This window comes from Nymphalis io, chromosome 27 (genome assembly GCF_905147045.1).
Source record: "Nymphalis io chromosome 27, ilAglIoxx1.1, whole genome shotgun sequence".
Taxonomy (NCBI): domain Eukaryota; kingdom Metazoa; phylum Arthropoda; class Insecta; order Lepidoptera; family Nymphalidae; genus Nymphalis; species Nymphalis io.
In genome coordinates this window covers 6,694,696-6,721,633 of record NC_065914.1, presented here as the reverse complement: position 1 = coordinate 6,721,633, position 26,938 = coordinate 6,694,696, and the positions used below count along the sequence as shown (strand labels likewise).

General features: G+C 37.4%; 1 protein-coding gene across 2 annotated transcripts in view; it reads left to right on the top strand.

The window, feature by feature from the left end:
• LOC126778880 (synaptotagmin-7) overlaps positions 1 to 26,938 on the top strand; it is a 336,569-nt gene that overhangs the window by 198,397 nt on the left and 111,234 nt on the right. The window contains exon 1 of one of the 2 annotated variants that reach the window (XM_050502619.1): positions 19,627 to 19,722. The exons of the other annotated variant lie outside the window; for it this stretch is intronic. Within the exon in view, the coding sequence (XP_050358576.1) occupies positions 19,658 to 19,722 (65 nt within the window). The 5' untranslated portion in view covers positions 19,627 to 19,657. Of the gene's footprint in view, positions 1 to 19,626; positions 19,723 to 26,938 lie in introns of those variants that run through there. 2 annotated transcript variants of the gene reach the window in all.

The following is a 26,938-nucleotide window of genomic DNA, read 5'->3' as shown; positions in this document are numbered from 1 at the left end:
ACGTAATAACTTTGTATTTAAAATAATGTTGTCTGCTGTTGTCTGGTAATATATTATCATGGTGTAAAATATGAAATTTTAAAACTACTTTCATTGTAATAAATTGGGAAGTAAATTAGATTGATGTTATTTTAATTAAATTAAACCTAATATAATCATAAAATATCTAACTACAAGTCTAGAATGAAAATTCCATCACCCATATCGTAGACACACCGTATTCTGGAGATTTAACACGTCAAAAATTTTGGTGTAAGCAAGACGGACAGTTTAGAATCAAATATCAGATGCTATGTTTCCTTTTCTGTATCCTTGATAACGTTGAGTAGTGAACACTTGAGAGCGTAACAAACACTTTATCTTTCGCATTTATAAGTTAGGATTACTACTCACAACTTTACTACTCACTACTTGGTTACAATGTATGTAACCAATACAATATGCTTAACAAAGAAAATTACAAAATCACTAGAAGTTGTATAATAACTGTGCGAGTAGGACGATTTTATATGCGTCGTTACTAGGACGAAAGAGATGGGGATTGCGTATCAATCGATGAAGTTGCCATGGAAACGCACAGGGCAATGTAACAAGTATGGTTTTTGTTGCCATAATTGTAATTATATTCAAATGGTTTAAATTAAAAAAAAAAAAATAGTAAAATATTACGTTAATTTCTGTTCTATTTTCGAATTTGAATCGCGAAATCGAATTTGTTTGTATGTTTGTTTTTTATTTAAATAAAAACTTTAAGGAATTTTCATGACACAACATTATGCATCTTAGACAAACGTCAATTAAAAAAAAGTTCAATATATTTATAAATAATAAAATAATGTGTGTGTATATGTATGTATACATAAGAGTATGTATGTTGGTATGTTACATATGTTTATTAAGTATCTAAGTATTTAATAAATTTTAATTATAAGTTGATTGCACACTACGCCCGATTAATTTTCCTAGCTGAAAAACAAGACAATGTTTCATTTATAGAGTTTACCTGGAAGAAATCACTGTGAGTAATAAGGCCACCTTTCCATTCTTTATATACTACCTGTTCTTTTATATAATGTTTGTAAATGGCGTGCAATAAATATAGTATTTTTAGAAACTTAGAAACGTGTCGTTACTCCCTGTTTACAATAATAATCCGACGGTAAATGCTACCTTCGCAAATCACCAGCAAGGATGCTCCGTTTATTGTATAGTCATGAAGTCGAATAGTTCATTCCTTCGACATTCATCAGCGTCTTCAATAAAAAAAGATTTATATTTTTTAATATTAGAGTGAATGACCTAAATATTTTTAAATATAAAATAGTCGTTATTGGCTGTCCTGACTGTGAAATTTTGAAGTGAAAACTTCTGTAGGCGCGTTGCGCTGGTTTATCGTAGAGGGTTGGCTCGTGGCTTCGCGTCACCGATATTCTAATGTTAATATGATGAAATCGTTGAAAGTACAAATAATTTAAATATTTATAATTTAAATATTGTGGAAATTAATGAGGATAATAACGATTAAAATTGCTGTAAATACTAACAGTATATACAAATACGATATGTAATATTTTATACCGAGTTTGCGATTTACTGTGTATTTTGACAATTAAAAATCTATATAATAAAAAGGTATAAAATTATTACTTAAATTGGCAATAGATGTGGAAATTGGTCAAATATATTTAACAGTTTCAAGTTTTCACTTCTATCGGCAGTCCCTATGACTGCCTGTTTTTTATATTGTAATTTCTTGATAACAAAATAAATAACTGAATTTCGATATAAATATAAACTAGTAAATTCATATTCTGAATATAACAAAGAAACAGCTAAAAGGCGACCGATTTAATTAATACCAATGTGTCCTATACATGACCTCACTAATTGTATAAAAAGCTTTTGCACACAAACTTTCCTAAAAAAAATTGAACCAGGAATTTTGATAACTTTTTAGCATCATGTAGTAAAATACAGAACTATAAAAAATTGCAAAAGAAAAACAAAAGAAATATATACTTTACTATACTAGACTTATATCCGTGTTACTCGATACCCCGCTGTACCAAGACAAAAAAGCTAATAATAATTAATTGATCCCAAAATATGTACATAAAAGCATTTTAAATTACATAATTCTAATGTTAAATGTGTTATACCATGAATAGTACGTTATATTTATTTTGAAGGTGAGGAGGGGATTTGACAGTCGCTCCGGGTTTTACTTGTCACAAAGGTTGTACATTGCCGTACAGCGTGGAAATGCGGCCTGTCTTATGGGCAGCTTTGCGTCAGGTGGGGATCGGAAGGGTCATTAATCAAATTTATGTAGTTATCTTTTGTAATAATAATAATAATTGTGTAATAATAAAAGGAGCCAAGATGGCCCAGTGGTAAGAACGCATGAATCTTAACCGATGAACGTGGGTTCAAACCCCGGCAAGCACCACTGAATTTTCATTTGCTTAATTTGTGATTATAATTTATCTCGTGCTTGACGGTGAAGGAAAACATCGTGAGGAAACCTGGATGTGTCTAATTTCACTGAAATTCTGCCACATGTGTATTCCACCAACCCGTATTGGAGCTCCAAACCTTCTCCTCAAAAAAAAAAAAGAAGAGGAAAGGCCCAGCAGTGGGACATTCACAGGCTGTTACGGATTACGGAATAATAAAAGGCAGATATTATATTAGTACTTAATTAGAATAATTTAAGAAAATAATACAATACACAGTTATATTTAAATAGAAAAAATATGTACATGTTTTGAAGGTTTTATCAATTTATCAATACAAGAAACTTTTTACTTCTGTTATCCGACTACATGCGGTAAGTGATTCTTTTGTGAACAATGTGAACTTTGCGTTAGTATTGCAAGAAAGAAATATTCTTTCATAATAAATAAAAATGAGTATTCATATGTTTTTCGTCTATGCGTTAGTTAAACAGAATGCTTTTTTTTTGTATTTTTGTCCTTCATTATAAACGTTTTATAGATATGCTTATTATACCCGTGCCTTATTATAAGCCAAGATGGGTACCTATTATATAATAACTTTAAAGACTTACCAGTATGTACAGTAACAGCCTGTGAATGTACTCTCTCTTTTTTTTTTTGAGAAGAAGGTTTGGAGTTTATTCCACCACGCTACTCCAATGCGTGTATACACATGTGAGAGAATTTCAGTGAAATTACACACATAACCTGCATGTGAAGGTTATGATGTTTTCCTTCACTGTCGAGCACGAGATGAAATATAAACTACATATAATATTTTATACTGACACATACAACCTATATGAAAATATGCCACATGTGTATCCACCATCCCGCATTAGAGCAGTATGGTGGAATACATTTCAAACCTTGTCAAAGGGTGGCCTTAGCCGAGTTGTGGGACATTTAAAATTTACTATTTATTTTAATTAAAGTTCAAAGTTTTCAAATAATTTAAAAAAAAACGCCCTAATCGTTTTCCCTTTGAGTAACAATTGCCAGTTTTTTCGGTATATTAAATATAGTGAAATTGTCACTTAATAAACAATACTAATCAGTCACATTAAATAAAAACTTTAACTTAAAAAATCTTGGTACAACGTAACAAACGACTGTGTCCAATTTATATATTTTTATACGCTATACAATTTGTCTTCAGACACGGGCATAGGCCCTTTGCGCTTGTTATGTCTTAGCCATGATGCATATCCGTGCAGTGACGGAGAAAGAATACATTTCACTGCCCCTCTCTTTCCCATGGGTGTCGTAAGAGGCGACTAAGGGATATCTGAGCGACCATCTGCTCATCTGGTGGTAGGATGCTAACATCCGCCTGGCTTGTTACCACCGTACGCATGGTGAAAAACTCGTGAAGTGGCTTGCAGCCGCGTTTCGAGGTCAGCCAGCGTACAGCCAGAGCCCGAGCGAGTATTGCCGCGATGGGTGTTGGTCCGGTTGGAGACGGCTGTTGAACCAATGCCGGGGGAAACTGTATTGACCTGCCGGTCAGGGAGACCCGAAGAAACGGCTGTTCCGCTGGCCGCCCGTGGCATAGTACAGGGGACCGAGCGTGCCTAACCAGCTCGTGAGGCTGCCCCACCAGGCCACGCATAATCTCGGGGTGGACCGTCGTGCCGGTTGGTGACCGGTAGGTGGGGTCCCGGCGGCCACTTCCGGGGGGGTTCGGGGGCCCTTCCGTCCGGCGGGTCAGTGTATTTTTCCTTTTGGCAACCACTTGGGGAAACACGCCTCCACACTTTGCCCATCCCTATCGTGGCAATACATCGCTCGCTTCACGTCTCTTTTCCATTTAATTTCTCCCAAATGGCGCAACAAAAAAGAAATAACGGTCGTACAGCGGTGCTCACCCCCACCATACCCTCGCTGTTTGAGGTCGAGTTCTCTAACATCCGAGGACTCCACACTAACCTCAACGCTGTCCACCACCATCTCGAGACAGCACGGCCAGCAATGTTGTTTCTCACGGAGACACAAATACTCCGTCCTGCCGATACCAGCTACCTTAATTATCCCGGCTACACGCTTGAAGAATCCTTCAAAGCGAAAGCCGGAGTATGCTTGTTCGTCAGGACGGATGTTTGCTGTCACCGACTGCGCTTCTTGGAGGACCCCTCCTTCTCCATGTTGGTGGTACGTGTGGACCTGGTTCGTCAGAGCCGAGTCTACGTGTGCCTCTACAGATCCCACAATGGTGACTTGGAGACAAGCCGACTATTTGACCATCTTTGTCGGGTGGCAGATGCTGCGCAAGAGCAATTTCCTAACGCGGAATTGGTGTTTTTGGGGGTCTTTAATGCTCACCACGAATCCTGGTTGAAATCTCTCAAAATTGACCATGCTGGAAGGACTGCTCATGCTTTTGCTCTCACACATGACTTGACCCAACTGGTTGATCAGCCCACCAGGATCCCAGACATTGATGGGCGAGCACCTTCTCTACTGGACCTTCTGCTGACTTCTCACCCGGTGGAATATCAGGTTGTGGTTCAGGCTCCTCTTGGCTCTTCGGATCACAGCCTTATTTCTACCAGAGTGCCACAGGCCAAGCTGCCGCCACTAGCGGTATGCAAACGTCGCGTTTGGCACTATAAGTCGGCGGATTGGGACGGTATGCGCGATTACTATGCGTCGGTCCCTTGGAAGGAACGTTGCTTCAGTGGGAATGACCCGACAGCCAGTGCCGCTGCTGTTGCTGGCGAGATCATGCTGGGAATGGAATACTACATTCCTAGCTCAGATCTCGTCAGTAGGAGTACGCGTAACCGTTGGTTCACTCGTGAATGTGCCGATGCTGTATCAGCTAAGCAGGCGGCATATCGCAAGTGGATCAACGGCTGCATTAGCGGGGCATCTAACATTGACTCACTGAAAGCAAACTATAATAAAAATTCCAAGTCCTGTAGAAAGGCATACACGAGAGCGGATGCACAGCGCATTGTACAGATTGGTCATGACCTTGTTTCGCATCCTAGGGGCTCCCGTAGCTTCTGGCGTCTGACCAAGTCTGTGCAAAACAATTTCTGCCAACCTTCGCTGCCACCGCTCAGAAATCCGGACGGATCGCTAGCTCACAATCCGCAAGAGCAAGCTGATCTCCTGGCTAAACTCTTTGCCGACAATTCCGTCATCGATGATTGTAGTGCACTGCCACCTACAATACCTGCATGTGGCCATACGATGCCTGACATTAAAATCAGGCAACGTGATGTGCGTGCGGAGCTGCAATCACTTGATGTACGGAAAGCTAGCGGTCCCGATGGAATACCAGCCATAGTGCTGACGAAGTGCGCAGCGGAGCTGTCTCCTGTGTTAACGCGCCTGTTCCAACTTTCTCTCTCTTCGGGAAGTGTGCCGGAGGCTTGGAGAAGAGCTAATGTGCAAGCGGTTCCCAAAAAAGGGGATCGGTCTGACCCGGCAAATTATCGGCCAATAGCTATCACCTCAGTACTTTGTAAGGTGATGGAACGGATTTTAAACAACCAACTGATCCATTACCTAGAAGATCACTGTCTAATTAATGATCGTCAGTACGGGTTTCGACCAAAACGGTCCACAGGTGATCTACTAGCGTACGTAACACACCTCTGGGGTGAAGCTATCGACAAGCATGGAGAATCGTTGGCTGTCAGCCTCGATATCTCCAAGGCTTTCGACAGGGTCTGGCACAGAAGTCTTCTCTCCAAGCTACCGGCATATGGTCTGCCTGCTCAGCTATGCACCTGGATTGCCAGCTTCCTACACAAGCGTAGCCTTCATGTTTTAGTAGATGGTTGCGCTTCACAATTCTATGTAGTGAATGCTGGGGTCCCCCAGGGATCTGTGCTATCTCCCACACTCTTTCTTTTGCATATCAATGATATGCTCTCCCTTGGGAACATACATTGCTATGCAGATGATAGTACAGTGCATGGTGGATACCACGGACGCGCAGTGGCTGGGCGGGCGGAAACTGAGGAGAGGCGGGAGAATCTTGTCATTGAACTCGATAGGACGTTAGATCTCATCGCCAAATGGGGCTCTGATAATCTTGTTGAGTTTAATGCCAAGAAAACACAGGTATGCGCTCTCACGGCGAAAAAGTCAACATTTTCCCCTCTTCCCTCCCTCTGTGGTACTCCGCTGGTGATGCAAAGCAAAATCGCCATGCTGGGGATTGACGTTCGCTGCGACCTTAGTCCAAGGGATTACATCGAGGCTGTTATAAAAACAGCTTCACGAAAACTCGGAGTACTGAACAAGGTGCGGCGCTTTTTCACGCCACAACAACTGTGCCTGCTGTACAAAACACAGGTACGGTCTTGCGTGGAATATTGCTCGCACCTTTGGGATGGCTCCGCTAAGTACCTACTTGAGGCCTTGGACCGGTTGCAGCGACGTGCCGTACGCATTATTGGCGACGTAAAGGTCACAAACACCCTTGAACCTTTACAATTGCGTCGTGAGATAGCAGCACTTAGCGCTTTCTATCGACTGTATCACGGCGAGTGCTCTGAGGAATTATTCTCTCTAATTCCTGCTTCCCCCTTCCTTCTTAAGTCCACGCGAGCTGGTTCTCGATGTCACCGCCTAACTGTGACATCAATTCCATCGCGAACAAAGAAATTTGGCAACTCCTTTCTTTGTCGCACTTCCAAAAAATGGAATTCCTTACCAGCTCACGTATTCCCCTCCTCTTACAACCCGGGTTCCTTCAAACGAGGCGTGAAGAGGCATCTTGCGGGCCGGCAAGGCGAAGGCGGCTAGTGCAGAACGTTTTTCCCGTCTGTACTGGCCGTCGTCGCGTTTGGACTCTACTACCACTTACCATCAGGTGGAGTAGAGTCATTTGCCCTCCCGGCGATATAAAAAAAAAAAAAAAAAAATAGCTTCGAAATATACTGAATAAAATATGTAACATATTCTAGGAACCTTTTTCAAAGGATAATCCTTAAGAATAGATTAGAACAAATGAGTTCAGCTAAAAGTCAAGGTTAAGGCAGTGTTATTGCTTTTTAATTCAACGTTTCATAAGAAAAGATTTAAACCCCAACGCAAAAAGAGGAATGTTGACAGTTAACGTGTCTGTCTATGGTATGGTAGCTCCTGAACGGTTGAAATGATTTTCATTTCGTTTTTTTTTAAGTGACTTGGTCGAGTGCTCTTAGCTATGATTAAAGAAAATCTGTTTAGGTGTTTGAAGATAATCAGCTGTTTTCTGGTTGTTGATGGAAATTAAGCAACTTCTACAGATGCGACTTCAATGATATTACAATATGATGATAACGCTGGCCTGATGCTGCAGTATCATATGGAATCAGCAAGTTACTCAACTTCTTGGAATGATATTAATGAATGTATTATAGTTAAATATTCGTTTTAGATGTTTAATAGTGTTTTTTAATTTTTAATCAAAGTTTTCTTGTTAACATAAATACAGAAATTGATCCAAGACTTGCTCATTTAAAATTTATTTACCTGGATATCTCGGTAGTAATAGTATTTGAGTTTATCGCGTATAGACAGACAGACGCGGCGTGAAAGATTCTATAATACCATTAAAAACATTGTTCACTTCACATAAATTCGAAAAAAGATGAGATATAAACGACAAACTTTTAGCGGTCCCATTGAATTTCCATACAATGGCTTCTTAAATAAACTTCACCGTGGCTTGGTAATACACTTCAGAAGGTCATAAAAAACCGCCCACTGAGCTATTATACATATATACTGATATCATCATCGACACCCATATATTACTAATGGTGTTTTTTTTATAGAATTAACGGACGATAATACGAACAATGATGGTAAGTGGTCACCAACGCCCATAGACATTGGAATTGTAAGAAATGTTAACCATCGCTTACATCACCAATGCCCCACCAACCTTAGGAACTAAGATGTTACGACCCTTGTGCCTGTAATTACACTGGCTCAATCACCTTTCAAACCGGAATACAACAAAACCAAGTACTGCTGTTTTGCGGTATAATTTCTGATGAGTGGGTGGTACCTACCCAGACGAGCTTGCACAAAGCTCAACCAGTAGCATACACAGTAACAACCTGTTAATATCCCACTGCTGGGCTAAGGCCTCCTCTCCCTTTTGAGGAGAAGGTTTGGAGCTTATACCACCACGCTGCTGCGGGTTGGTAGAATACACACAGTAGCAGAATTTCAATGAAATTTGACACATGGTTTCCTCACGATGTTTTCCTTCATCGTCAAGCACGAGGTGAATTATAAACACAAATTAAGCACATGAAAATTCAGTGGTGCTTGCCTGGGTTTGAACCCATGATCATCGGTTAAAATTCACGCGTTCTAACCACTAGGCCATATCGGCAGTAGTATACATTATATTTTTGAGGCATAGACTAATTACGATATTATATACTCTCAAGCACTCGTATCTACTGCCTTGTATCTATAATACAATATGTTTTTATTCAAATAGACTTTTACAAGTACTTATCAATCATCAAGCGCTACCGGTTTAGAATGTAGATTATATCGAGAAGAACCGGCAAGAAACACAGTACAGTACAGTAACAGCCTGTGAATGCCCCATTGCTGGGCTAAGGCGTCTTCTCCCTTTTTGAGGAGAAGGATTGGAGCTTATTCCACCACGCTGCTCCAATGCGTGTTAGTGGAATAAACATGTGGCAGAGTTTCCTTACTATGTTTTCCTTCACCGTCAAAGATGTGATGAATTATAAGCACAAATTCAGCACATGAAAGTGGCGCTTGTCCGGGTTTAAACCCACGATCATCGGTTAAGATTCACGCACTCTTACCACTTACACACTAGTTACCCTTTTTAAAAACAAATTTGTGTAAATTACATACACTTATGTAGTTCCAGACCAAAATCTAGCAAAATAGGTTAAACACCTATGCATTTTTATCAGATATATAATCAGAACCAGAGTAATAGGTTTTACTTATACCACTTAAATAATATCTTACGCTAAGATGAATAATTTATTATTATTGGTATTACTGTTCACCAACGCGTTGGAAGACGTTTTCAAAACGCTGGATTGGACTAGGTATGGAGTCAATGTAAACGGCGAGTACATCTCACACCTTCGATTTCGTCATCATAGCAGAGTCGCTGGAACAACTCACCGAAATGCTGCGTAGCCTAGGCGAGTCTTCCCGGTGTGTCGGTCTCGGTATGAACTTGGACAAGACCAAGGTCATGTTCAATAGGCATGTCGTGCCGGGACCGATATACGTCGAGGGGAAACCTCTCGAAGTTGTTAGTGAATATACCTACCTAGGACAGATAATACAAGTCGGTAGGAACAACTTCGAGAAGGAAGCCGATCGAAGAATTCGCTTGGGATGGGCAGCATTTGGCAACCTTCGTCAAGTCCTCAAGTCGTCTATACCGCAATGTTTGAAGACGAAAGTCTTCAACCAATGCGTCTTACCTGCCATGACATACGGTGCCGAAACGTGGACACTAACTGCGGGACTAGTCCACAAATTCAAAGTCGCTCAGCGTGCTATGGAGCGAGCTATGCTCGGAGTATCTTTGAAGGATAAGATCAGAAATGAGATTATCCGGAAAAGAACCGGAGTCACCGACATAGCTTGCAAAATTAGCAGGCTGAAGTGGCAGTGGGCTGGTCACGTATGTCGTAGGACCGATGGCCGTTGGAGCAGACGAGTCCTAGAGTGGAGACCGCGAATCGGCAAGCGCAGCGTAGGGCGCCCTCCAGCCAGGTGGACCGACGACCTTAAGAAGGTGGCGGGCACCAACTGGATGCGGAAGGCGGAGGACAGGGAGCTTTGGCGCACCTTGGGAGAGGCCTATGTTCAGCAGTGGACAACGATTGGCTGTTGATTGATTGATTGATAATTTTATTTGTAATACGTTTCCCTTGTAATTAATAATTTTTTTTATTTAATTTGTGTTTTTAATTCTTGATAAGAATTTGTTTGAACGAGTAATGTTACATCCACTTTATTTAATGTGATTATTATTTACCAAAAACCTTTTAAATTGATGATTAGATGTAAATATGAATCGAGATAGCCCAGTATTTTTATTAGTAAACTATGTAAAGTCTATTTAAAATATATAAAACTAAAATAAAGAAACAAAATACACATTACAAATTTATAACCAAAACACGCCGTCTAAAAGATTGTCCTGTGGCATTATTGGTACCCAAGACGCTGGCAATATTACCTCTCTGCACCGCTAGACTCAGCCTTTGGGCTATATAAGCGCCAGCTCTTAGGTCACCAGAAGTATGGACCAGTTTCTTAGAAAGATCTTTTATGTTTTTTTTGTATCAGATGACCATGGACCTAACGTTTCAAAACCCAGTCCCGCAAATTCATATCTGTATGCCCAATTATTTATTTTTAAGTTATTAACGCGTGAATCTTAATTTATATTTGCGGGTTCAAGCCAAGGCTTATTGACTACTCAATTTTCATATAATTCGCTTATTTAATTTAATCCAATTCTCTGAAATTCTCTCACATTCTAGAATAAGCTCCAAACCTTATCACCTTAAATGGAGAGCAGGCCTTAACCCAGCAGTGGGATAATTACAGGCTTTTACTTTATTATTTACATAAAAGTAAATGTTATTTTAATTGTTAATAATATGATTAAGTTGTTCTTTAGACCGACTTTGCCACGTCAGCCATCATCATCGTGGACTGGTTTCAATATCCGATGGAATGGCAATCTGCCACGAACAGCACATGATCACCAGTTTTACGTCACTAAATTGTCACCAATTCCTTAACTTACTTAACAGAATGGTCAAATAATTTCAACTATATTTCAAAGTGGTAGAAGATGCTCTAATTCTTGGATCAACAGCGGTACATTTAAAAGTTACTTTACAGCTTTATAAATTTATACAACTATGCCAGAAGTTAGTTGAAAATACTTTGATAGAACAATTCAGTTTGAATATTTGAATTTGAATAAATCAAATAAATTTGAGGGTTGTTAGAAGACGAGCCAGTTTGCTTAACATTCGAGACCAATTTAGATTAAAAGCGATTGAAAAATTTCAGTTTAAATTCTAGTTGGATTATTTTCATTTTGTTTTTTATTTAGCGAATGAAATGAGTGTGGATCCATGTGCATTTTCACCGAAGGTCATAGAATTTAATCTGTGGAAGTATCACTGAGTTCTTATTATCTGTTTATTTAGTTAACTAGACAGACTTATATCTATATATAGAGGCATATCATCACAAAAAAAGTTGAAAATGATTAATGGTGTTTGTTTCGGATTATGGATAGCTCCTTAGGTCTTCCTTAGTTCGTAGTAGTATACTCAGCTCCTCAAACTCGGTGTGATGATGAAATGTTCAGAACTACTCGTGGCAGTTAGATAAGAAGAGACGAAGATCGAGCTCAATGGCGCGCTTTTGGTGAGGCCTAGTCCAGCTGTGGGCGAACACAGGTTAATGATAATTATAATATGGTTCGTATTCATGACGACTTAGAATTTGAGACTGGAATTGAAATTTGCGATTGGAATGTGTACCTTCGTACTCCGTTGTGAAGGAAAAAACATATCAAAACCAGCATGTGTGAAACTGATACAAGGTTACCAGTGAACCTTCAGTTAAGGACCTATTAGAATATATTATATATGTTCTCGTCATTGCCTCGTTAGTCTAGTGGATAGATATAAAGCCGTAAATGCATTGGTCGTGAGTTTAAGCCCAAGGTCGGGCCGATAAAGGGTTACTAGGTTTTTCTGTCGTAACATTTCAGTGGAGACTCGGATGCTTGAAGTTGGAAATGGAACTTTTTCTGATTATATCTGTGTGTCACATAGAGAGCGCAAGTTTGTTTGCGAAAACACTTGTGGTCTATAATGTTATGTCTTGCGCAGTTGACAAGTCTCATGAAATTGGTCACCGTAGCCGAAATCGGTCAGGAGGTTATTATCAGTAAAACTTGTTATGTTTGTAATTGAGTGCATAAAAATGTTTATCAACCATACTAATATTACAAAGAAAGTTCTGTATCTGTTGCTTGGTATTTGTAGGCGGACGTGCAAATGGGCCACCTGTTGGTAAGTGGTCACCAATGCCCATAGACATTGGCTTGGTAAGAAATGTTAACCATTGCTTACATCGCCAATGCACCACCAACCTTTATTATTATTTCATCATAGTTAGATGGAAATTATCGATCAAGATATTTTCGAAATGCACTGTCCAAACTATATATACCAATTTACGAAAACTATGCACGAAAAATTTGGTAAATCCAAAAATGCCTACAGAAAAAACAAAAACAGCATCGGAGCGTATTAACGTTTTATATATATAAATATTGCCTACACTGTAATTCGAACCGGTAGTTAAGAAATATTACGATATATTTAAATAAAAGCCTGGAAAAACACGTTGTAAGTTTCATTTGCACAGTACGGGCGAATATATATGTTGGGGTATGTTTATATCTCATTAGCTAAAAAATAACACAGGAAAAATCCTTATTTCACCCGTACTATATTCCGTGTTCTACAGAAGAAAATACACGTTCAAGAAATAATTAAGTAAGCGAGTGTAAATGCAGGCGTGAGGAATTCAGTTGATCTCTTTCCACGCATTTATGGTAAAAGGTATGGTTAGTATTTCTTAGAAAAAACCTATGAGAAATGGTAAACAGTAGTCATCATGTTTACATGGCGGTACGGCTTTTAGCCTGGGTACGTACCACCCACTCGTCAGATATTCTACCGCTGAACAGCATTACTTACTATTGATGCGTTCTGGTTTGCCAGTGTAACTATAGGCACAAGGGACATTAGAACTCAGTTCTCAAGGTTGGTGGCAAGGTATTGATGATATAAGGTATGGTTATTATTTCTTACATCACCAATGTCTATGGGTGGTGGTGATCACTTACCATCAGGTATCCCAGTTGTTCGTCAGCCAGCCTATAAAAAATAATAAAAAAAAAACTGTCGTTAAGGTTGTCTGGACGGCTGAGCTAAGGCGTCCTCTCGCGTTAGGAGAGGTTTTGAGTTCATTCCACCACGCTGCACCAATGCGGGTTGGATAAAAATGTGGCAGATTTTTAGTGAAATTAGACATGTAGTTTTATCACGTTTTACTTCACCGCGGAGCACGAGATGAATTATAATCATGGATTAAGCACATGAAAATGCAGTGGTGCTTGACTGGGTTTCAACCCATTTTTATGCTTTAAGATTAACCCGTTCTATCCCCCTCATTAAAGTAACAGTGAGACAATTTTCTAGTGACGCCTCTTTAGCTAATGCTTTCGAATGTACGTTTCTATTTAGAATTATTATATATTTTATATAAGAACGTTTTTAGAGTATGTAGTAGCGTTAAGGTTTTAGCGCATTAAGAATTTATAAAAACTAAAGTAAAATAGTAGCTCGTAAATCCCACAGCTGGGCTTTTATTCTAGAAGTTTCGGAGTTTAATTCATCACGCTGCCTTGTTGCGGGTTAGTGGTTTTCTCACGATAATTTTTCCTTACTGTCGAGTATTATAAATACAAATTATGGACACACATTTTTTTATATCAAATTCTAGGCGGATGGCCAATATGGTCACCTAATGGTATAGGATCATTCTAATAGGATTAGCATTGTAAGAAAAATAACCATTCCAGATATTGTCAATGCGCCACCAATCTAAAACGACCGGTTGAGACGAATCGGTTGGTGTAAGTTAACCAACTGAGAGCTGCTTTCCCGAAATTAATAGGATCCACCATCTCGAATCATTACTTTTTAATGATATAATGAAATTAAAAAGAAAAAAACTTTTGTTTTAAGCAATGTGTAGGCTCTTTAAACGTAAATCACAGTTGTACATAAAAGCCAGATTGATTTGAAACCATATAAACGTGATGTAGTTAAAATACAATATGGCTTATTTATGAACCCGACTTTGCGTGGAAAATATATTTTAATTAAGATTATTTTCTTCTTCTTACGTCGATACGCTCTTGGCAGCGCGGTCGTGGTCGTCATGAAGTGGCTGATGTTATTCTCTTCAGGATGTTACGTCAAGATTACTGTATACCAGGGCACAGCCTGTAAATGTCCCATTGTGGGGTTTAGGCCTTCTGTCATATTGAGGAGAAATTTTCGAGCTTATACCACCACGCTGCTCCAAAGCGGGTTTTGTCATGTGACAGTAATTCATCCGACGCATGTAGGTTCCTCACGAGGCCTTCAAAGCCGAGCATGAGATGAATTATAAGCACAAATAAAGCACATGGAACTTAAGCGGTAAGTTATACGTGATACACTTATATGTAACCAATAAATCATGAGCTCAATATTATCATCAGCATTAGTTTGTCGGTTTGTGTTTATTTATATAAATGTGTTCTCGTTACCTGAAAATTTGCTTAGATCTCTGCAGATTTGTTTGCTCTACGAAGTTTCCCAAGAGCTTCATGGCAGTGCAAATATATAATTTAAAAGAGACGAAGGCATTTCTCCATTTTCTGCTCCATTCTTTAATACCATTTCGATGCGACGGAGACAATGTAAAAATGTATAATATATTTTGCTTTCTAATAAAAAACTGAAGAATTCATTAATGACAAAAACTATGATAAAAAAGAGGTTACATACGATACGATACCTGTAGCGATGGCTACAGACCTCTTGTCAAATTTTAAATCCAAAATTGCCCAAGAGAATAATTCTTGCAACATTTATTTGTTTCTTTGTATTATAAGATTCATTGTAACAAGGTTTAATTAAAAAATAATGCCTTTTTTATAAATGACTACCCGTCCCGGCTACACGCATCTACATAAAATGCTTATTTTGTTATACATGTAACTCTATTTACGCGGCGCACGCAAGTAAAGCTCCCAGTGGGCATTATTTTTTCCAAAATCATTTTTCAGAAAGTTCACACAAAACCTGAATGAATTATACACCTAGACCTTGGCCATGTATCCGTCTCCGTCTATTGTTGAAAGCAGTATGGAAGTATGCTCGGTAGTTTTTGAGATTATCGCGTCCAGAGAGCGGACTTTTATAATATGTAGTAATAGTGATAAAAGAGTTAATCTTTTTTACGAAATATTTTGTCCTAACTGACTGACACCACACAGACAAAACTAAACAAACTAATGTCAGAAATGTTTTTTAGAAATTTCAATTTTAAAGGGGGAATGGATGGAGTCACCTCGTAAGAATTTTATCCGTTTTAAGTTGGACCAAGGGTAGCTAAATCATCTATAATATATCCAGTAGAAGTCATCATACATTACGCCATCATGGTCACGTGATAAATAATAGTAAGCCTGCCCTAGCACGCTTTTAACCAGCTGTGCTGTGTGGTGTATTATGTTTGTGTGTAATAGAGTTTATAAATAAAGAGTAAATAGTCTAACTGACTGAAATAGTCAAGCCTTTTCATGTGGTATTCAAGGCTATGTAAAAATCTGTCTGGTTAGGTACCACGCACTCATTACATATATAACTGCCAACAGCAATATTTACTACAAAGATTGGTTGCACATTGACGGCATAAGGGTTGGTGAATATTTCTTACAGTTCCAATGTCTGTGCATGGTGGTGACAACTTACCATCGGGTGACACATTTGCTAGTCTGCCAACTTATTTTAAATACTAGAATATTCTTTGTAGATCAATGACATTATTATATGATAACACCAATTTGACTAAACTATGTTGTATTTTTGGTCTTGCTAGCTCAGCTTATAAGACTTTAAATTCAAGGTCTTGGATTCAAAATCACTGAACTCGCCATTTTGGAAGTAGAAAACCACAAACCGACATACATATGTATATGCATCAATTTCAAAACACAAATCCTCCAGGCTCTCGATGTCGTTACCAAATAATATTTACTCAGATATATATTTTTCCAAAAGATAAATTTATTGTATCATATATAATGCCTTTGACAATTTCAAGAACATATTTAAGTTCTGAGAAACATACCAAATGTATGGGATTGTAACTTACCCAATAACTTGCGTAACTTAATGTCACATCTTCAATTCTTCAACCTTTAATCTCCCCAGAGGGAAGGAAAAACATTTCAACGTTATTCCAAGAAGTTCATATAAAATTCTGTAGGTTAATATATTTTTTATAAGTTATCTGTGATTTAAAATTTATTTCTTACAAATTTTTCAACTCACCATTAATCTGATATCTCTTAAAAAATTGAATAAACAGTTTGAAATAATGTAGTGCTCTCGGAATCTATGGCTAGGTGGGAGTGGTTTCGTCCCTTAAGGGAACGTAATTCTGTAGAAAGTATTGATGTAAAATATTTTCAGAGGTATTTCTTTTCATACTTAAGATATTAAAATTTTTGTAATTAATTGTAATTGAGATTATCTATGTCTATATTTGTCATTATTTTTTATTCTTTCAGAAGGATCTCTTTAAAGATTTGCCGCCAGTCGTCTGTCAGTGTGTACCCTCTATACAGAGAACATACACATGCTCACTGTATATATTTATATATTGCCATTGTGGTTATTGTCAAGAGAGATAAATCAAAAGTGCAATATTTATTCCTTCACTTTAATAATTCGATGACACAGCAAATCAAATCAAATCAAATCCGATGGGAATGAAATCCATCAGGAGGACATTATTATCATCATCGTTTGGTGTCTTCAAATCCAGAGTAAACACGTTTCTTAGAGGTAAGCGTGCTACATCCTAGACCGTGTCGATGCTTAACATCAGGCAAGTCAACGGTCAAACGCTGGCCTATTAATTATATAAAAAAAAATTTAATGATCTTGTAATAAAAAAAACATTAAAGTATAGCTATCGTTATAATTTTGTTATTTCAAGATACGGTTGTAGAAAAAACATTTAAAATTGACATTTATTAAAAATAGTTAGCCTTTAATATATAAAATTTAAGTAAAGTATATTGAGTCCAATTCAAGAAGACGCGCTCCATTATTACAGCTTACGTAGCACACTTGCACTGTAGCAATTGGAAAATAAGATTGGTGCGTCATTATGGATTGAACTGTCTATAACAGTCTGTTAATGTGTCGTTACTGAGCTGATATTTCTCTCATTGAGAAACTTTAAAATTTATTCCAACACACTCATGCATTGTGAATTAAAAGTTTCACGATGTTTTTCTTCAATACAATGCTCAAGAGAATTTATTGGAACTTTGGTTTCAAATATATTAAAAATTGACGCATTTTTTTTAATTATACAACTCTTATTACCTCTTACAGATGGTAGAGATTTGTGCAAGCTCGTCTGGGTAGGTACCACCCACTCATCTGATATTCTACCGCAAAACTACAGTAATTGGTATTGTTGTGTTCCGGTTTGAAGGGTGAGTGAGCCAGTGTAATTACAGGCACAAGGGACATAACATCTTAGTTCCCAAGGTTGGTGGCGCAATGGTGATGTAAGTAATGGTTAAAATTTCTTACAATGCCAATGTCTATGGGCGTTGGTGACCACTTACCATCAGGTAGCCCATATGCTCGTCCGCCTTCCTATTCTATAAAAAAATATTATATTGAAATCGATTTTAAAGTCATAGTTAAAATCACAGTTAAAATATATTTTATTTATGTTTTAATTGTGATGCAATTTTTATAAACCTCAAAAAAAAATTATAACAACACAGAAACTGTTTCGCTTTGTTATTTACTATTAGTCACTACTTTATAGACTTATTTTAGAAAAAAAAAAAGATTAATGGTTAAGTTACAGACCGCCATACCAATGGTTTATTATTATATATACTTATATTTTATGACCACCATTATATTTAATGTGGTCGCTGCTTAGACTATATAGCACAAAGCAATGATCACTGATAAATGCCGGCAACACACCTGCAAGCCCTCGGGTGTCCAGGTGTCCATGGACGGTAGTAGTCACTTTCAATCAGGTGACGCTCCTGTTCCTTTCAATTCAAAATCTCAAAAGGCTTTCCACCTAGCCCTTAGCACCAACAAATAATAATAATAATAAGTTTTATTATAACATTTTACTTTCGTTACCAATGATAACAATATTTATATACAAATTACATAAAAATATATTAAAATATAATAAATCACAATATATAAGATACAGACATGACATAGACAAGACATCTGTGGGAAATTGAAAATGAGGTTAATAAAAAATAAAGCTTATATTATTATGTCTCAATGTGTGTGTGTCGTATGCGTTTTATACGTCACCGCAGAAAAAGTGACCAATCAGAGACAACTCGATAACCGATTGGTAGAATTATTATTTAGTAAAATTCTCAAAAACCAATTGATCCATATCTAATAAATGTGCCCAAATGAAATTGAAATGTAACTGAAATTTGACCGTAAATTGCGAAATCGAGAAACTAAATTGACGATATAATGTCAGTGATATTACAATGTAATAGCTTTTGACAAACCATCTATAACGTATATACATAAAAGGATATAAAAAAGTAACATCAAGGTGAAAAGACTGTTATAAATTGGTATCTAAAGTCAAACCAACTGTGGATTCCCTTGTAGCCAGTCTGTTATATATTATTGTCGCCGATCTAACCATTATACAAAGACCCGTGCGTTTGTAAACAAATACCTCTAAGTACCAACAATTCATCCAGGATAGAGGGGATGGAAAGGTCGTATAAATTGGCTGTATATTCCAGCAGGGCATGCGCCATCCGATCCTTTCTCAGTTCAAGAACGCGGGCCGTTAGAAGCGAACGTTCATGTAAAATTAAATTAAATCCTTTTTTTATAATGGTAAAGAAATTCGAAATTTGAATGCTTAATTTCGTAATTAGAATTACGTAATAATAATGTTGACAGTTACAATTATATTTATATAGTATTTGTGTTTCCTATGTAAATAACTTGACCTGTTGCTCAGTACTACAGACAAACTGTGTAGGCGGTGTAGTAACGTAGACAGTGATTTTCGCGTTACGTTTTCACGTAAAATATGATTACGCGCGCGTTTTCTTAATTAAAGCACATCAATTAAGTTTGAAATATATTAAATTTCGAGTTGTTCATGATAAACTTGGTGAGGATTTAGGAGTGTTAGCATTTATAATGTGTGATTAAATGTCTGACGATCAGTCTAGATTTTCTATGCCATCGCTCTCAAAATGCAAATCGCACGAAATGTGGGCAGCAATGACTAGATCCATTGAAATACTCGTCGCATTCTTCGAATATTATGCTCAAAGGTGAGTGATGTTTGTATTTGTGTCTGTTCTTTGTTTTCAGATATTCGGCTTTTATTTTTTTGGAAATCGTACACTATTTATAACACAGAAGGTCATCCAGACCGATTTCCGATTTGCACAGGACATATTGCATTGCAAAATGTGTGTGCAAATACAGGTGCACTCTCTATTCCCTTACTCTTATAATCCGATGGGACGAACAAAACGACTGGAAAGAGTTAAGGAGTTAAAGAGACACAAGACCAATGATTTTACGTGTTTTCCCAGGCACGGGAGACTGCTATTGCGACTTTTCGACAGAAAACCACAATAACTTTTTACTGGCCCGACCCATTCTGGGATTTGAACCGAGAACTTCCGGGTCTGCGGCCTTACGTCTAGCTACTAGACTAACGAGGCAGCCAACAATATAAAATTATAACACAATATATGTATATAGTACTAAGTGATTATTCAGTGACAATGAAAGTTATGACATTATAAAAAAACATTAATGAGCAAAACATACAAATTAAATAGAAATGTTATATAAATTATTGAAACAAATATATTGTTTATTAAAATTAAACTACATTTCATGCAAATAAAATGATTATTATTATATATTAATACATATAATTGATTCAAAGGGGAAATGCTGCTGGCATTCTTGCAATTCCACGCGATCACAATTTATACAGTAACTATTTTTAATTTTTATTTTTATATAGGTTTTAATATAAATAATTCTGTAATAAATTGTATTATATGATAAAATAAAAATAAATTTTCATTTTAATTAAAAGTCGTTTTATGTAAAACAGTGTTGCCACACTTGTAAAAAAATCCAATAATTATAACTGTAACTTAAAATGGAATATTCCTCATCTGAATTTGGATCCGGAGGCGTTACATTTTTGAGCTGTTAAGTAATGGTCACAACAAAAACCTCTAAACTATTCATATTAAACTGAATATAAACTTCGTGCTAATATTACGGTGCAGATAGTATGAGACATAACTTATTATGAAAATTTTTACTATACACTAAAACTGTTGGATGTAAAAGTAATGTTAAAAGTGTGTTTTATCAAATATTTAGCTCCAGATTTATGCCTAGGCCTATCGTTTTTTTTCCGCTGGAAAAATTCGTTACGTGTTTCCCCCACGGGAACGGTGTGGGGGGGGGGGGGTATGTGGGACTCGCCAGTGTCGGAATACATACTAAAAACCAGCCTTTCCGTCTTAACAAGAAATACGAGGAACAAATATTCAGCTCCAGATTTATGCCTAGGTCTATCAGCGTAAGGGCCAGTCAAAAATAATATAATTTTATCTAACCGCTAATATCTATTGAGTCCTTGCATCTCTAAGTGCTTGCAAATATTATCAAGAAAAAAACATAATTGTATTGCCTATTAATATATGTCCATAGCTATCTCTAATTAAAAAAAAATATAATTAAAATTTTCATACATATTTCACTCTTATTTACCGAATGAACTTAATAAAAATCAACATTATGTATAAAGTATAAACAAACGTTGTGTCTACCTTTCTGGTTTCCTATAAGGAAAAGGGGCATATATACCTATGTACAATAATATATTATCGAAAACAAACAAAGCGGCGAGCACCGTAGATTTGTAAGCTGAATTGTAGCAAAGGCTTTTATTTTAGATATATAAAAGCCTTAGATCCTTCACTTGTAGGGCTATTCCGCGAAAACAAACTCGAAGCTCATCTCATAAAAGAATCGTGAAATATCAGAAATTTATATGCGACATTGACCATAATAATTATTTTACTGGTGGTAGGGCTTTGTGCAAGCTCGTCTGGGTACCACCTACACAGATATATTACCGCAAAACAGCAGTACTTGTTATTGTTGTGTTCCAGTTTGAAGGGTGAGTGAGCCAGTGTAATTAAATGGGACAGTACAGTACAGTAACAGCCTGTAAATGTCCCACTGCTGGGCTAAGGCCTCCTCTCCCTTTTTTTGAGGAGAAGGTTTGGAGCTTATTCTACCACGCTGCTCCAGTGCGGGTTGGTAGAATACACATGTGGCAGAATTTCGATGAAATTAGACACATGCAGGTTTCCTCACGATGTTTTCCTTCACCGAAAAGCACGAGATGAATTATAAACAGAAATTAAGCACATGTAAATTCAGAGGTGCTCGCCCGGGTTTGAACCCACGTTCATCGGTTAAGATTCACGCGTTCTTACCACTGGGCCATCTCGACTTAAATGGGACATAAAATCTTATTCCCCATGGTTAAGCGCATTGGCGATGTAAGCGATGGTTAACATTTCTTACAATGTTAATGTCTATTTGCGTTGGTGACCACTTACCAGCAGGTGGCTTATTTGCTTGTCCGCCTACCTATTCTATAAAAAAAGCATTACAAGAACTCACACATCAAAACAGTATATCACCATAAATCAGTTGTCAAAGTTTCACGGATGAGTAATGAAGTGAGTTCTTAGAGCAACTGTGATTTCTTCACAACCGACTTTCTATCTCGTGTAGTTTGTAATTAGTATATTGCCTTAATTATATATTGTAATTGCTTTTAGATGTGTAATTATTATCTTAAGTGTCTACACACGGTTTGCATTACAACTGCGCTCCAGTTGTAAAATTACAGTTTTGATATTTTTGTTCGGTTGACATAACTGCATTGAAACTGCAAGCCGACTGCGCAGCCTGCAGTCAGGACTTAGTAGGATTCTATCGACTACACACCGTACCTCGCCGCTACGGATGAAGTCGCAGTCTGAAACTAGTACATAAATATAGGAATTATAATAATCAATTTAAAGCGCGTTAATAAAAAACGTGTTTAATTGTGTATATTCAGATTTGATTTTAAATCATTGTATGTACTCTTTAGCTTTACCCGGTTTTAACCCGGGTTTAATAATTATTAGTTTTTGTGACAAAAAAATAGTCTTTACAGAAAACTGGTACTTTAGAAAAATGGCGGCTCAATGGGCGCGATTAGCACAGGATCGGGAGAATTGTCACGCCTGTGAGGAGGCCTGTGTCCAGCAGTGGATTAGTGTGGGCTGAATATGATGGCAGAAAAGACATATAAATTTAAAAAATCAAAACTTTATTGAAATACTAAATACTTCAGTCAAATCTTTAGAACTATTTCCGAGATATACAATATATATTACACACAAGATTTGCTTATTAATTTTAAATCAGTAACAGTAACAGCCTGTTAATGTCCCACTGCTGGGCCTCTTCCCCCTTTTGAGGAGAAGATTTGGAGCGTATTCAACCACGCTGCTCCAATGACGTTTGAAAGAATACACATGTGGCAAAAAAAAATGAAATTAAGCACATGCAGGTTTACTCGCGATGCTTACCTTCACCGTCCAGCACGAGATGAATTATAATCAAAAATTAAGCACATGAAAGTTCAGTGGTGCTTGCGAGGGTTTGAACGCACGATCATCGATTAAAATTCACGCGTTCTGCCATGGTGGCTGCCATCTCGCTTTAATTTCATAAAATATTAATTAATATTTTAAACAGAAATACAAACATATGCACACAATGTCAATTATATTAATATTTAACAATATATATATTGTCGCTTAAAACGATAACTTCAAATTTTATCGGAAATAAGCATTTATATATGCTATGACGAATTTCCTTCAATTATGGAACGTTATTCTCATAAGGCTTGGTGATAAAATAACTCGAAATACATCCTGAAATGATGTTTCATTAATATTTGAACCTACAGCTGTAAAATCAAAAGAAAATAACGTTACATAATATAATATAAGTTATCTAACATATAAATAAAATAACATCTAATATATTTAAATAGTGTTCGCCCAGTGGTCGAATTTTGACCATAATTTTGAAAAATTGAGCTTAAAAGCTCCAAACCTTCTCCTCAAAAAGGGAGAGGAGGCCTTAGCTCAGCAGTGGGACATTCACAGGCTGTTACTGTTACTGTTTTTTTTTTATAAAATAGGGAGGTGAATTCGAAATAGAGACATTGGCCTGAAATATTTCAAGGCCATTGACCTTGGAAACTAAGGTGCTATGTCCCTCGTAGTTACATGCAACTCTTCAAACTGAAACACAACAGTACTATATGTTTCTGTTTGGCGGTAGAATACGTGAATGGGTGATGCCTACCCAAACGGGCTTGCACAAAGCCCTCTCACCAAGTACAAAACAAAAAATAACCGACATGAAATTGTTGTTGTTCTTGTTTCCAACATATTTTTTTCTACTCTAATATGCATTTTTTTATCGATAACGTGAAAGCTCGTTAGTAGCTACCAAAAAGAAGATTGTAGACAAACGGACCAGATATTTAAATAAGTTTTTTATATGTATATTGCGAGCTGGCCAAGTGGTTAAAGCGCGTCAATCTAAGCCAATGATTGCGGGTTCAAACCCAGGCAAGCACTCACTGCTTAAGTGCTTAATTGGTTTTTATAATTCATCTCGTGATCGTCGGTGAAGGAAATCGTGAGGAAGCCTGCATGTGACTAATTTCACCGATTTAAAGAAAGAGAGGACGCCTACCGCCTACATGTTGATAATAATAAGTGGGAATACTTACTATTTATAAAAATGCATGGTTCAAAAACAGGAAATGTAAATTTTATATGGAATATGCAATGTCAGCTTCCATTTAAAAAGCGAGGTGCATGCAAAATGCCGCGCAGTTTTTGGAGAGCTCGTCAATATTTAATGGTGGGGATAGCGTCACTCGCTATGATTTATATCAACAGTTTTTTAATAACACAAGCATTTTTTTTTTGTGTTTTTTATGGAAACGGTATGAGAGTCGAATTTCAAGGTCAAGTTCAAATGCAGCGCTTGTTAAATAACGTTTAGGTGATATGATTCTGTAAAAGTTTCCAAGCTGATCAGTGTCTACAACTACCAGTCTTTCATGCAAAGGAATTTTTATTGTACCGATTTTGTTCAATTTTACATATTTCTTGAAGATCTTTAAGGTGGAAGCCGTAATTCTAGTAGTTAGTCAATTTTGAAACTTTTTGTTTTTCAATGGCCAAAACAGCATGGGCCAAAAATAATCTCATCCAAATGTTATGTTATGTTATCTTATACATATAACCGCTAAAGGGGAGCGACCTATAGCTTATGCGTCTCGGGTACTTAATGCTGCTGAGAAATCGTATGCTCAAATAGAAAAGGAAGCTTTAGCTATTATTTATGGCATTAAAAAATTTCACACGTACTTATACGGAAGGAAATTTACGTTACGCACGGATCATAAACCGTTGGTAGCTATTTTCGGTGATAAACATGGTATCCCTACAATAGCGGCTAGCAGAATGCAACGGTGGGCCGTTATTTTAGCTGGTTATAATTATAATATTGAATACGTTCAAAGTAATAAGAACGCGGCCGATGCTTTATCTAGATTTCCAACGGGAGAAGGGAAACTACAAGTAGAGGAGAAAACTTACGTTAATTTCATACAAAATTTTTTACCTATAACACGGAAGACAGTAGTAGAACATCAGAATAAGGATAACATACTTAAGAAAGTAATTTTATACTTACAATCCGGGTGGTCCAAGGCGTGCGACGATGAAGATCTTAAGCCATATTTTGTACGTCGTAATGAATTGTATTTAGATGCGGGGTGTATAATTTGAGGATAATTACTGAGCGCAATAAAAGACGTCCATTCGGTTGAGCGTTTAATAGCGAGAGACCACCATACATGGGTTTACAATTACCCACAGTTATAAAAGTAATATTTTAAAACTACCCCATACATTACAATCCAGTGCTAAACATTAGCCTACAGCCAGTTGGGTCTCACCACCCTTATGACCCCATGAAATCGTACAATGAGCAGTCGTAGTATGTGCAGATAGACATAATAATAATAATTATTATTATCTCCAGACCGATTTCGGCTACGGTGGCCAATCTCAAGAGATTAGCCAACTACACAGGAGATATTATAGTGCACAAGTGTGTGCGCAAACACAGGTGCACACTCTTCCCTCACCCGATAATCCGATGAGACGGCAATCCCACACGACCGGAAAGAGTTCAAGCGCAGTACCAACGGCTTAAGGTGCTTTCCGAGGCACAGGAGTGTTGTACACTTCCAACTTCCAGACTCCGGGCTGCTATTGAGAATTTTCTGACAGAAAAACCCGATACCTTTTTATTGGCCCGACCTGGGAATTGAACACAGGACCATTGGGTCTGCGGCCTTACATAAAACCACTAGACCTACGAGGCAGGCAGATAGACATATAACAATACTTAAAAAAGATATAAAAAATCCTCTCCTTTTAATTAATAATGTGTTAGAACACATGAATCTTAACCAAATATTGCGGGATCCATGTTTGTATGTGCTTTCCGATGCACGGGATTATAAATGAAGGTACACTGTACGAAGATTTGTTCAGCAATAAATACATATAAACACATATACAAGTTTTATAATATATATATATATTAGAAAACAAATGCAAACACGCTTATGTTTAGTGGTCTACAAATAGACAATTGGGATCTGTGAACTTGTAATTAATATAAGAATTATATTCTAATTTTTTTAAAATTTACTGTTAATTTCTCATCGCTGCACAATGAATTTTTATCCTATTCCTTAATAGATATTTCTCTATATCCTTAATAGATAGCTCAATTTTTTTTATGACATCCACAGGCTCAAAGGTGCCCGTGCCTTTTTTTAATTACTATTTGTTTTTTATTTAGGGAACAAATTTTGACGCACTGAGCGCTACAGTAGTTACACTATGCTTACAATAACTTAACCACTATAACGCCACTGCAGCAGCTGGTCTTCTTTCCCTCCGAAGGTCTTAATTTGGAGGGTGACCCGTACTGACCATAATATATATATATATATAGGCCTCTGCATCTTTGTCAGATGATTTAAGCAAGCCACTCTCCGTGTTGTTTTCCACCTGCAAGACAGGTGAGCGAAGTGTCCTCTCCGTGGATGCTGCTACGCCTGGGCAGGCGACTTTATGGCAACACGGGCTTGCCCAGTACCCATGCCACCCTCTCCTCCTCAGGATCCCAGCAGGATCCGCAGGAATGACGAGTCAATACGTGTGGTGCTGGTTTGGCCGCAGGTTACTGGCTTACGCCTAAACGGAGGCACCGCTCCGGGTTTAATATTAGTTTTCCTTCTTCTTTGGCGTGACGCTGGAATAATTTTGGGAAACA